At 45.4% G+C, this 14088-nt stretch overlaps 1 protein-coding gene across 4 annotated transcripts in view; it reads left to right on the top strand.

Annotated features, from left to right (window-relative positions):
- Positions 1–14088, top strand: part of SKIC3 (SKI3 subunit of superkiller complex) — a 1026707-nt gene that overhangs the window by 510638 nt on the left and 501981 nt on the right. For all 4 annotated transcript variants that reach the window (XM_069225585.1, XM_069225575.1, XM_069225607.1 and 1 more), the window contains exons 28-29: positions 584–661; positions 6098–6222. In XM_069225585.1, coding sequence (XP_069081686.1) covers positions 584–661; positions 6098–6222 — 203 coding nt within the window. The remainder of the gene's footprint in view (positions 1–583; positions 662–6097; positions 6223–14088) is intronic.

Below are 14088 nucleotides of genomic sequence, written 5' to 3'. Positions count from 1 at the left end.
TCATCGCTGTTGATGATTAGTATATTCCGATGTTGTCATGTACATTGAGCAGTGCCACCTGAAGAGCTGTTATTTGGAAAAAGATTTGTGGACCAGTCTTATGCCCTGAAGGATATCCATAAACTGAAGAAGCTGTGGGAATATTTATCCTCCAGAATTATCGAAGGTAGGCAAGTTTTTCTTTGTCAGCGTCGTTAGTTTGGAAGCTTCAGTGGCATGTACTGCTGTTGTAACTATTACTAAAAGTGCAGTTTTACCTACCTTGACCAATTATGTTTGCTACTTTTGTTGACCGATAATCACGATCCCTGAGGTGTATTTTGACAGTTTTAAAGACTGGTGCATCACACGCATGACCAAACACCTTTAATTGTGCATTTACCATGAAGGAAAATTGTGATTAGACTTTGGTTAGGGTGTATTTTAATGCAACCTAACACCTCACCCGTGACTGTGGAATGCTTTGATTTGCATTGTGCGTAGGTTAATTATCAATGAAGCACACACTTAATGGAAAGCGTATGATAATGAGCCATGTATATGTATTTTTTAAAGATTATTTTTCTTTATATTATTTTTCAAGGGCAGTTTTGCTATTGCAGAACAGTGACGAAAAAGAAAAATACAACTCTGCATTAAGAAATTATGGCAGATTGCTTTGGTAAGTGGAGTTCAGCTGTAGTGATACAGCAACTGAACTTGACAGCTCAGTGGTAATGATCTACGTGTCTGTTTGCAGCATGAATTGGAATAACGTTAATTTGACCCTAATTGCACAATACTTTAGTTCTCTTGTGTGGTTCTCTTATGAACTCTCAGGACATACCGGTTCTAAACTACTACCTAGGTGTTCTGAGCTTTGTTGGAGAAAATGGTATGGTTAGGAAAGTTTTTTTTTTTTGTAAAGTTTTATTTAATAAACATATTTTATTGGTTTAGTTAAAAAATGAGCAACTAGACAGTTAATCACAATATACAGATGCACCCAAAAGCACAAAACTAAATAATACAATTCTTAAATCGACATTCAAGATATAGTAGTTGCAATGGGTATGCAGACTGCCCTTGGCTTTGTAGATAGGGTCCTCTAGTTTTGGACATCAGACCATCACTACTGGCCACTTGGCTGTGGGGAGTAGGTCAGGCAACTTCCTAAGTCAAGTAATATCTCACACTTTCCCGATTCCCGGTAGGGTCCATTCCCAAAAGCATCAAGGATACACAGGAGTGCATTGCAGGGGAAGTGATCCTTCAGTCCTTCTAGAGTTCCAGAGACAAGGACAGTTTTGTGCCCAATATTGTGCCAAGTCAGGACAGGTCCAGACCATATGAAAGAAGTCGTACTCGCTAGCATTATATCGAAAGCATAAGGGTGAGGAAATTCTGCCAGCCTGACATAGACTCTTGTCGGTGAAATAGGTGGTGTATAAGCAATGACTTCATCTGTGCTGCCTGCAAGATACCCAACCCGGTTTGAAATCCCAATAAGGCCACAGTGTTCAAACCCTTCCAGGCATGCACTGTGAAAAAGCCAAGTACCCTGCCAGAGGGGTGTTTCTTTTGTGGGCCTCCGGTTCCACTTGCTCCAACATAGAGCCATCCTCCGTCACTCAAGAACCACTTTTGTGCTCTCCGTAAGTTATTCACAAATAAGAATTCCATACAATGAGCCTGCACAATTCGACATTGTGAAATGAAAAGCCAGGTTTTTACAACCCACTAATTTATCGCCTGAATATGGGGCACCCAATAATATAAATGGGGGGGGGGTCAGGTGTATTGGCTACACCTTTTAAAGGCAATTGGGGACGAAGGGGACAGGGTTCAACCATAGGAAGGGCCCTGGATGTTTGTTCAGTGCATGAAATCTGGGTGACTAGCAAGGAGAAATTATAAAGGATGTATTAGAATCTTGGTAAGACCATATTTTAGGGAGCACCACTCCACTAAGAATATTGAGAGGGGTTGGGAGGGATTGAGGTTATATAGTCTCTGCATGTGAATGTCCGTAATCGGGTAAGGTTAAGGCTTCATATGGGCCCGAACTCAAGTGCAGTTTAAATTTCCTGGGCACTGGAAGCTGAGCCTGTAGATGAAGCTGGGTTGCCAGTCCACCACCTCTCTCTCTGGCCAGGGAGACCAGTGACTATTTTGATCAATGAACCTCTAGGCTGGAGGCGTCCTCATAGGACTCCAGCATGTGGGTAAGCTGTGGACCAGTGACATAGGGTGACACGTAAAAAGAACTCTGTCATTGCCATAGCAAGCGATTTGGTCCTCCGTGCCCTTGGCCCATTGAAATTGCCCACACCTGGCCGCTACACTGCACCCAGGCTGCGAGTGGTTCAATTCCCAAAGAAAATAGGAGCATAGATGGGGAATCCCAGCCTACTTCCTCGGTAAATCGGGAATGTAGGTGAAACGATGCAGTTGACTTTAACTGGTGCGTGAGGGTGTGTGTGTGTGTGTGTATAGTACTTCACCAGGGAGATAAAGCATAGGTCAAAGCCCATGCAGTGAAGCACTCTGAAGAGGAAGAACCAGTGTAGGGAGCAAAATGCGTTTTCGAAGTCTGAGCATGAAGATGGCATGCTCAGAGACTGTTGCTAAACTGGTGCAATTTGTACTTTCCCAATGCAGTGACAGGTGCTAGGATGAGACTACATTGGTCAGAGTTGGCTTGACTGGAAACTTCTCAGAGAAGCCTTTTCGCCAGGACGTTGGCATAAATTCTGATTTCTGCATTCATAAGAGAAATCGCAAAGTATAAGGAACAGTGGTCCAGAGGCTGACCTGTTTTATGATGTCGGCCAAGTGAAGCTGAGATGGAAACCACCTTTCTCTACAGCTTACAACTACATAATCAGAAGGTGGGGGAGAGTATCTACCTGAATTTGCTGTAACATTCGAGCAAGAACCCATAGATGTTGGGTGCCTTCCCTGAAGGCCCTGTCTTTGCCATACATAGTGACATTGCCAGCTGCCCAGAGTGCCCCCATGGATTATGTGGAACCTATGTTAAAAATAAAATATGCCTTCAGTTCTTGCAGCATGTGTACCACGCTTTGAGTAATAACCAGGCACCATGTGTTCAAGCACATAATTGGTGCACAACCAGTTTCAGGGCCTCCGACACTCAACATAACTGGGACTGATCTGAGATACCAAGGCAAGGTAGTTACTGCAGTCCTACATAGCACATCTGCAGATGGGCGGAAAAAAGGTAGTCAGTTCTTGACATACTAGTGTGCGCCACCAAAAGGAGTGCATACTCTGTAGCACTTCAGTAGCAGATTCTCCAAACGTCACAAAGGCCTAATCAGTCCACCCATTCAGCTAGCCTGGAATTGTGTTGAGGTCTTGCTGCCAAGTGGCCCTCCACCACCACATATCTACCCATATCAGCTGTGATCTGAGTTACAGACAAGTGGAAGGCAGTGTGCAAGAGAACTGGCATACCTCTGGAGCTCTTAGTGTGTCTAGCATGGACGACTGTCATTGCTGGATACAAAAACAGCACTGGGTGTTACTCCTCTGCTTGTTAATTGCAGGTTTGTGTTATCCACCAATATGATTTAGCTTTTTACCAGGGCTGTCTAAGTAGCACACCAAAGCCTTCTTTAAATCACTTCAAGTGAGAATTCACTCTTTGGTCCTCACCTGTTCTAGATTACCTGACTGTAATCTCTGGGCACACCAGAACTATTTTGGAGGCTAAGTTAGTGTTGTGTTTAGGCTCATGCTGAAAATTGTCAGTTTGCAACTAACTGGTTCCACTCCCTCCCTGGTGTGTGTGCGATCGATCTGTCCTCACCAAAGTGGCTTTTACCATAGCTTGCAACAAGCATCCCCACGATTCTCCTCTGCAAACGTACCAGCTTCTGCAACCCATTACCAATATAGAACTCACTGTCTCTTAAACGGTTCAAAGACCCAATATGGGATCACTGTCCAGTCAATGGTACAGTAGTTTGTCTAGCTAAACAAATGTAGCTTGCATATGTTTCAAATCAATTAAGACTTTTTTCACAGATTTTGTGGCCAGGGTGGAAGATCATCAAGTGTCACAACTTCCTGGAATTTTGCATGGCCACACCTCTTTGGGAAGTTGTAGAAAAGTCTGCTTAACATGCTGTTGTAGATTCTGCTGAACTTATGTGAACATGAAACGTATCAAATAGTTTCCTTGTTTCTCAGACACTAGATGAATTCGGGCCCAGAGATTCTTTGGTGTAAGTGGTACCCCATGCCACCATATTATTGCTGTCAAAAATCAAATTAGAATTGACAGCACTTTGCAATAACTCACTCTGCCCTCTACTGTTGATAATTTACTAACAATGCCTGCTTGCTTTCGGCAACCACACCTTTCAGCTGGGACAGGTCCCATTTTTAGTATCTTGATAGAGTAAAGATCGCTTATTGAATCTTCTCTTGTGACAGAGAGACACTAGAAGCCAGTGATGACAAACTGTTTTCACCTTTGCTTTCCTCTTTGTAGCTAGATGGTGAAAGAACACTTTTACTTGCGCCTAGATTGATCATGTAACGTGTGCTTTTGTTTTTAATAAAGGATGATTTCACAGGAGAGATTTGGAGGCAGCGCCCGAGGAAAGTGACTATATACTTTATTCATTCTCTAAGGCACTATCCTCAAGCAATAACTGAGTCACCCAAGTAGTCCACCTACAAAGGGAGGGGGGCACTTTTCATTTGAGAATAAAAGCAATGACAACCTACTGACAGTACAATACAAGCAAGACAACAACAAAAAACACTCTTTCTCCTCTACAAGAATTCTGCTCTGTATCAAGAGATTGTATCCCTTCCGATTCCTATGTGAACCATCATAGTTGTTAGTAGTTCTCTTCTTACACTACATAGGTGACAAGGCACATTTTCATCACCAGATCCTCTGTGGGGCTGGGCGTTCTCCCACTGGAACTCATCGGCTCTTTTTTTGTAGAAGTCCAATACTAGGAAGCCATCAATAGCAACCACAACAGCCTTTCCAAACCCAGAACGGCATTTACAGGAAGAATGTCCAAACATTCATTCTCCCAGCATGTGCCCCTGATAACCTTCACCCACCGCTTCCCCTACAAATCTGCTAGGGCAGTTGCTACAAGAGGGACCGCTCAGTTGTTGCTGTAGCAGAAGGACTTAGGAATGCTTGGGCCTTACACGGCTGCTCTTTTCTTGGAACACTGCTGCTTCATACTGTACAAATGTACACAGTTTTCACTTAAATATGTTATTTAATGAAGGAGCTGTTTTTATAAGTTTTATTGTCTCGCTGCTTCAGTAAAATTTAAGCCAAGCAAGGAGTATATTTTAGTTCTAAACCATAATCTAAATAATTCTGTCTTTAACAAATATACTCCTGGAGTGTACTACTTGCTGCGTCAGAAATTTGATTGACATCTGCAAAGCTACAATTTGATAATAGTAGTAACCTATTTTTATGTAGTGCTTTATAATGCAGTTGTGTCATTCCTCAGCTCTGTCTATACTGTTATCCATTTAATAATTTTCAACTTGATGATCTTTGAATGATGGAAGAATGAGGATGCCTTGGCGAGATTGGAACTTGTGCCCTATAGATCTATGCAGGTGTTAGCAGTAAATATTAACTTACTGTGGTCTCTGTTGTGGCGTAAATAAGTAATATGTGACTCTTGATGCAAGATCTAATGACATGTTTGTCAGCAGTCCTACTTTTTTCTGCTATACCTTCAGCACCAGCAGCTTTCCACCACAGCCCTGTAATAAGTGTGGATGAGAAGACGGTGCATCTGCATGCACCATGGGGTGAAGGAAGTAAACAGATTCAATATTATCATGGGTATTCAAATTGTGTGATGACCTACATGAACCCATCACTTCTCGCCTTTTATTTTCCTATGACGTCTGCCTGATACTTTGCTTTTACCACAACCTCAGACTTTCAGCGGTGAAGCAGAAAAGGAGGTAGAAACAAATCACTGCTTTGTGTTCCCCTACTCATTATGTGAAGTATTTACTTTTGTGCTGGACTCTTTGATGGCTTTATGATGATTCTTTTTTAAAGTCTTTCACTAAACTGTTTTCTTTGTAGCTCAACAGGCTATTACGATAAGGCAATTAAGACTTACATGTCTACCCCTCTGACAGAGTTTGATGAAATCACAGGGCTTGCACTAGCTTATTTCAAGAAAGGATGCTTACAAGAAAGCTTCAAAGGTAAAGTTCCACTGTACTTTACTATATTTTATATTCATGTCGTTTAATAAATATTGTACCTGAAAGTTGAGGTTGGGTTTTAGCTGTACAATATAGATGTTACATTTTTCATGTCGGCATCCAACAACCATTGTGAATGGGCACTGTTTTCACAGAAATATAAGTTGTGAGCTCTCAGTTCAGTAATCTTTGACCTATGATTAACTGATGATCCTTCTTGCACTTCTCCATTTCATGAGGATTCTGTTTAATATTTTTGTTGTCGAGTATCTTTAACTGATTTTATGTGTTTATTGTGTGACATTTCCCAGTACTAATTTGTGAATCTACAAACTAAACTTCTAAATAGGCCAAAACTTTACAAATTTTGGTTGTTTTCTGTAAGTGTAACAATTTTCATCGCTTTATGCAATTAATACCTTATTAATATGTTTTAAAAATATAAGTGGTTGTATTTTTTCCCCAAAAATATGTTGAATGTGTCTTTTGTCTGCTCTGTCCACTAACATCATGCTGCGTCTTTCTGGTTACGCATCCCTGCTGGTAAATGAGGGCTATCCACTGGAGAAAGATCAACAAGCAGCTCCCTGCCCATCTTCAAGGGCACTTCCTGTACTCCACCCAGTCTCAGTATTCCACAGAAATCACAGCATGGATACCACTTTCTTTGCAGCAACAGGCGACATCCGCTTAATCATGGACAGAGGAGAAGCTGCTGCACTCACCCTGCTTGACCTCACAGCAGCGTTCAGCACCATCTCCCATGGCACCTTCATCGCCAGACTTCAGGAATCAGAAGTCCAAGGACTCATCCTAAGTTGGATCTCCTCCTGCTTCTCCCACAGAACACAACAAGTCAGTCTCTCCTCAGTCACCTCCAAACCCAATAAGTTCATCTGTGGAGTCCTGCAAGGGCTCCTCTCTCAGTCCGACTCTATTCAGTATTCACATGGCACCTCCTGCCCCCATCATAAGAACCCACAGTATCAACATCGTCTCCTACTCCAATGACACTCACCTCATCCTCTCTCTCACCAACACAAACAATACCACCAGGAACAAATTCACTACCTGCATGCCCGACGTAGCAAACTGGATGCAATAGAATGGCCTCCAACTCAACACGGATAAAACGGAGGTCCTGCCTCAAACTCAACATGGATGAAATGGAGGTCCTGATCTTCGGAAGTAAGGACTCCCACTGTGACTTATCCTGGTGGCTACCAACTTGAGTCCTATGCCCACCCCCCCAGGGCATGTCAGAAACCGCAGCACCATTGTTGATGGTAAGCTCTTGACAAACTAAGAAGTCAACAATGTGATTTCATTGTCTTGCTGCCACATCCTCAGAACATGTTGCAAAATCTTTAAATGGCTCCCCACGCACACTAAGTGCACGGTCACCCAGGCAGGCCTGCATTACCAGCAGACTCAACTACTGCAATGCACTATACATTGAGTGAGTTGGCTGGAGATGCCAAAGACTTCAAACCATCCAGAATACCGCTGCCAGACATCCTAGACATCCACAGAAGCATTCTGTACCTTGCAGAACTGTACTGGCTACCCATGCAGAAACGCTGCTAATTCAAGCTTCTCATCCACACATACAAAGCCCTCCACAGAGCAGGAATAGCCTACCTCAACGACCAAGTCCACCTCTACCAACCTTCCAGTCCCCTGTGTTCCATTTCACGCAAATGCCCTGCATCTGCAGAAGCAAGACAGAAGGTCGCTTTTTCCTTCATTGTAGTCAAAAGCTGGAATAATCTCCCTTTACATATCCGGACCACCATTCAACTCCACAGCTTACTCAAGAAGCTGAAGACTTGGATGTTCAACTTGGAGCACCTCCAGCCCTACACTCCTACCCTGGCGCCTGCATATACCCTCACAGATGATAAGCTGTGCCCAATTGACATAACATAACATTACAAAAGGGGGTCTGTCGCATACCTCTGTTTGTGACAGGCACAACAAGGCTTGAACCCAGTAGGTTTCTTTGGGGACATCTCCAAAAGAAATAGTAAAGAAAAAGGCATACTAGTGGGTTTCGACAAAAGATCAAAAAAAGCCAGTCAAAAAATGACTGAGGGGAGCTTGTCTGCATTGATAGCATGGAAAGAAGGAATTTAGGTCAGCGTGCTCTGGTGGTGCCAGTATAGCACTGCTCACGTCACTTCTGGCGTGGACGATGCCCACAACGCCATGCAGAGCCGAAGGACGCCACCTACTGGCACACAAGAGGATTGCTGAAAAAGTTCCAGATCCAATCTAATGCCTGGGAAATATTCTAAGGTAAGGAATCTGCAGCTAGTAGTCTCTATCAGCTTTGCTTCATACAAGTACATTATAGTCACAAGTAACCCAATCACCAAATGCACATCGTGTTGCCATCGCAAGCTGTGTGTCTTGGTGCAGACAAAAATAAAAACACAACCTATCACACTATCACACATCCCCCGTGCCCAGTCCCCTACCTCTACATAGGATAGCTGTAAGTCACACCTACAGAAGGCCTACAGCCCTAAGGCAGGGTGCATTATATCAAATGTGAGGACACATCTGCATGAGACATGATTGCTTCACTGAAACGGATGATGTTTGGTATCAAACATCTTGTATTAATAAACCCTCACTGAAACTAGGGATGGATTAATTAATATAATGCACTCAGAGGGCACCTTAGAGGTGTTTTAACTGACTGGTCTAAACCAGTACAGCCACCCTAGACAGATTTCTGACCTCCTCCAAAGCCTGCCCTGGGCAGGGGTGTTATCACCTCTTCCAGGCAGGATGGACATTCCAGAGAGGGAAGCTTCAAAGGGCCAGCCACCTTTGTTATGCAAACCCAGTCTCTCCAGATGGTGAAAACCACCACCCCGTGCCTGACACCACTTATTGGTGGCATGAAAGGAGGGAAAATTAGTAAGATTTAGGTGCTGGTACTACTTTGGACCTTGGGCCCCTGCATCCCTGAACCCAGAAGGCGAACCCCTGGAACCGACTGTAGTTACCTTTATGCATTATTGATATTTCTCTCCATAGTAATGCATTGTGCGTAAAGGTGCACAGGTCTGAACTCTTTACTTACCTGTAACTTTTTGAAACAAAAACAGTACTTAATCTTTTGCAAAGTTCTTGGTTTCAAAACATGTAAAAAAAAAAAAAAGTGTTATTTTTCTAAATTGGTCTCTGATTTATTCTTTCAGTGTTTGTCTCATTTATTGCCTGTGTGTGTACAACAAATGCTCTGCACTGACCTCCTCCGATAAGCCTAACTGCTCGCCCGCACTGCCAATCTATCTTGGACAATACTCCTGAATTCTGTCAAACCCCCTGTCATATCTGTTATAAACCATCATTACATGAATGTCGCCCGCCCTTATCATTAGAACTGAGAGTTTCAAGTCATTCTGATAATGACCCAGATACAACACCTGAGACACCCATTCTGAAACAAATGTTTCCTTAGCAATATGCCAGGGGCATCAAGAAATAGCTAATTCATGAAATAGACACAGTTCAAATGATGTTGTTTCGTCTCCTATCTTCTTAAAGATATGTCTAGATCCTTTTCTCTGGCTCCCGTACTGTAGGTACCACATTCCTGAAACTATGTCAGAGGTTTTCATCCTTGATAAAGTTTAGTATTTAAGGACCACCACCTGACGCCTTAGGTAGAGAGGTCCTTCTTGCCAGATTATCCTGTAATATGCCATCTAAAGGCGACCATGGTCATTACTGGCACTCGGAGAAGATGATGCATTTTGCCTGACATTGATAAGAGCTGAGTACTTGAGGGAGGCTTCTGCTGCAGTGCATGTTTTCTTTTCACCAGGAACACTCCCTCCATGGCTTTTTTTTTTTATAACAGCCTAAGCTGTTATCATGGTTTGTAAAGCACCGCTTCTCCATGCGATACTCTCGATTGCAATTTAATCTACTACATGCTCTTTTAGGGTAGCTTACAGAAGTGGGTATTAGGCTGTTAGGTTTTTAGATGACATTTTTTTTTTTTTTTTTTTTTTTTATTCTTGCCTTGTTGTTTTGATGATATAGTTGGTGATTATTTTAGATGTCCTAACAAACAGGTTTGCTGTGTTATAATAAATACTTTTTATCAAAGTGTTTCCTCCTAGTACTGCATGTGTGGTACTGTGAAGATTGCTGTTACCACGGTGCTCCAGATCCCTTTTCGGGGATTATTAGCACCTAGGTATTAAGTGGGGTTCTGCTGGAATACAGTAATGTTTTTCACATTGAGCGCTGGTGCATTCAACTAAGTTCACTTGAATTACCTGTGGGTGTGAAAGCAAACCTTGTAGAACTACTCCAGAGTTGTAGTTCACGAACAGTGAGAGTATCCATGTTATCAATAATAGATCTGAGGCTGTCTTTTACCTCTTTAAAAGGAGGGCTTGCGCACTGTAGGAGGCTAGCTCAGTATATCGTGTGCACTTATAGGTGAGGCACCCTGCACTGAGTCCAGGCAACCGTTAGTGATAGTGTTAGTGGTTCCAGGCAACCAAAGCACTCATAGGGTAGCTGTGGAGAGCAGCTAAGGTTTATTGGAGAGGGTAAGTGTAGGAAGTTGGCTCTGTATGCACTATTTCAAAGTAAGGAATAGTATGCACAGAGTCCAAGGGTTCCCCTTAGAGGTAAGATAGTGGCAAAAAGAGATAATTCTAATGCTCCATTTTGTGGTAGTGTGGTCGAGCAGTAGGCTTATCAAAGGAGTAGTGTTAAGCATTTGTTGTACACACACAAGCAATAAATGAGGAACACACACTCAGAGACAATTCCAGGCCAATAGGTTTTTGTATAGAAAAATATATTTTCTTAGTTTATTTTAAGACCCACAGGTTCAAGATTTACAGGTAATACTTCAAATGAAAGGTATTGCAGGTAGGTACTTTAGGAACTTTGAATTAGCAAAATAGCATATATACTTTTCACATAAATCACATATAGCTATTTTAAAACTAGGCACTTGGTGCAATTTTCAACAGTTCCTGGGGGGAGTAAGAGTTTGTTAGTTTTTGCAGGTAAGTAAACCACCTATGGGGTTCATGTTTGGGTCCAACCCACCGTTGGGGGTTCAGAGCAACCCCAAAGTTACCACACCTGCAGCTCAGGGCCGGTCAGGTGCAGAGGTCAAAGTGGTGCCCAAAACGCATAGGCTTCAATGGAGAAGGGGGTGCCCCGGTTCCAGCCTGCCAGCAGGTAAGTACCCGCGTCTTCGGAGGGCAGACCAGGGGGGTTTTGTAGGGCACCGGGGGGGACACAAGTCCACACAGAAAGTACACCCTCAGCAGCGTGGGGGCGGCCGGGTGCAGTGTGCAAACAACCGTCGGGTTCTCAATAGGTTTCAATGGGAGACCAAGGGGTCTCTTCAGCGATGCAGGCAGGCAAGGGGGGGGCTCCTTGGGGTAGCCACCACCTGGGCAAGGGAGAGGACCTCCTGGGGGTCACTCCTGCACTGGAGTTCGGATCCTTCAGGTCCTGCAGAGTCTTTACCAGGCGTCGGGATCTGAGAAGCAGGCAGTCGCGGTCAGTGGGAGCCTCGGGATTCCCTCTGCAGGCGTCGCTGTGGGGGATCAGGGGGGTCAACTCTGGCTACTCACAGTCTCGCAGTCGCCGGGGAGTCCTCCCTGAAGTGTTTGTTCTCCACAAGTCGAGCCGGGGGTGTCGGCTGCAGAGTGTCAAGTCTCACGCTTCCAGCGGGAAACGTAAGTTGTTTCAAAGTTGCTTCTTTGTTTCAAAGTTGCAGTCTTTGGTGAACAGAGCCACTGTCCTCTGGAGTTCTTGGTCCTTCTAGATGCAGGGCAGTCCTCTGAGGATTCAGAGGTCGCTGGTCCCTGGGGAGAGCGTCGCTGGAGCAGTGTCTTTAGAAGTGGGGAGACAGGCCGGTAGAGCTGGGGCCAAAGCAGTTGGTGTCTCCGTCTTCTCTGCAGGGTTTTTCAGCTTAGCAGTCCTCTTCTTCTTAGGTTGCAGGAATCTGAGCTCGGCTGACGCGGGAGGAGCGTCCACGCACAAGGCCTCCATCCTCTGAGCCTGCATCTGGGTCGGCTCAGCGCTTCCTCGAGTTTCCCGGAGCGACCCCCATCCAGCATAACGAGTTTTATGAGGCCATTCGGGACCAAGGGGTACGGCTGAGGGGCCCTCAGGTTCCGCGCTGGCGGCTTTGGCTGCGGCCACCAAAGTCACATCCGGATCTGTGCACGGATACGCGCTGGGTGCACCCTTGAGACCTTTGCCGGGTCGATTATCGATGCTCCTGACGTCGGTAGTGCCCACTATCGGCGTCTACGCAATTCTTATCCCCGACGACAAGGAGTTGGAGTGGTGTCGGCTGACGCCGCCTTCTACTTCGATGGGGCCTATTCACCCCAGGTCGGATTCGGACCCTTTTTCTTATTGGTATGAATATGGGGAGAGATTGGAGGGGTCCCTGGACCATTATGAATATCAGGATCACCCTTCGATGGACTGGGCTCAGGAATTGTGCGAATCCAGTGATCTGGATACTTCTCCTGATGCTGGCATGCTGTCTCCTCCTACTGTGGCTACGGCTGATGGAACAACGTATGGTATGGTGGTCAGTAGGGCAGCTGAAGTCCTTGGTCTCTAGCTTCCCACTGTTGAGGTCAGGTCTAATCTCCTGACGGAGGTGCTTCAGCCTGGGGCTTCTACTTCAGAACCCCTTTTGCCGTTTAATGAAGCCCTCACCGATGTCCTTTTGGGTACATGGTCAAAACCCAACTCAGGGGCTCCTGTGAATGGGACAATCGCATGCTGCCATCGGCCTGCTCTGAATGGCCCTAAATTCCTGTCCCAACACCCCACGCCTGACAGTCTTGATATCCAGGCTTCCTCTTCTTCAGGCGCATTCCCTTCAGCACCCCCGGAATAAAAAAAGACAGGAACAGTTTGGCAATAAGTTGTTTTCGTCCTCCAATGTTGCGCTGCTGTCTGTGAACACCGCAGGCCATTTGGGCCGCTATACCCTCTCTTTGTGGGATACGGTTGCACAAGTCCTCCCGCAGATATCGGAGGAGGCCCGTGCTATGGTCTCCCAAGCTGTGAACGATGGAAGAGATGCAGCAAAGTTCACAATCCATTGTGGGCTGGACACGACAGACTCGCTGGGCAGATCCGTTGCTACGATGATGGCCTTACAACGCCACGCCTGGTTACGTACTTCTGATTTTTCTGGGGATGGACATGCCCTTTGATGGCTCCCGTCTCTTCGGAGACAAAGCGGACTCGGCCTTGGAGAGATTCAAGGATTCTCGGGGTATGGCTCCATCCCTCGGTCTTTCCTCTGCCCCTCAGCCACCACAGTCCACTTTTCGCCCCTTTCTTGGCCACGGAGTGGGTTCCCTGTCGCGTCCTCCACCGTGCCGCGCGCACTGTTCAGCCGCTGTGTGGCCGGGGACGCGGAATCCCATGTGGCCGTGGGACAGGGAACCAGAGGTCTTTCCAGTCCACCTCTACCCCCGCTGCAGCCTCCAAACCCTCCTAGTCCGGCCGCACACTCCCGTCCAATTGGTGACAAGTATCGCCATCACCTGCCCCACTGGGAAAACATCACCACGGACAGGTGGGTTTTGCAGATTGTTTGAAAGGGCTACCCCCTCCCTTTCGAATCTGCTCCACCGCCCATGCCGCCATCCTCCAATCGCCTTCCAGAGGATCATTTGGCACTTCTCCGCCAGGAAGTCACAGCTCTCTTAGCCAAGGGAGCTATAGAAAAGGTCCCTGTGCCAGAAGTAGGTCGTGGTTGTTATTCCTGCCGCTTTCTGATACCAAAAAAGGACAAAGGCTTATGTCCTATCCTAGTCCTTTGGGACCTAAACTACT

The sequence above is a fragment of the Pleurodeles waltl genome, chromosome 1_1 (genome assembly GCF_031143425.1).
Source record: "Pleurodeles waltl isolate 20211129_DDA chromosome 1_1, aPleWal1.hap1.20221129, whole genome shotgun sequence".
Lineage (NCBI taxonomy): Eukaryota > Metazoa > Chordata > Amphibia > Caudata > Salamandridae > Pleurodeles > Pleurodeles waltl.
Note: the sequence above shows the minus strand (reverse complement) of the source record. Positions and strands in the feature narration are given on the sequence as shown.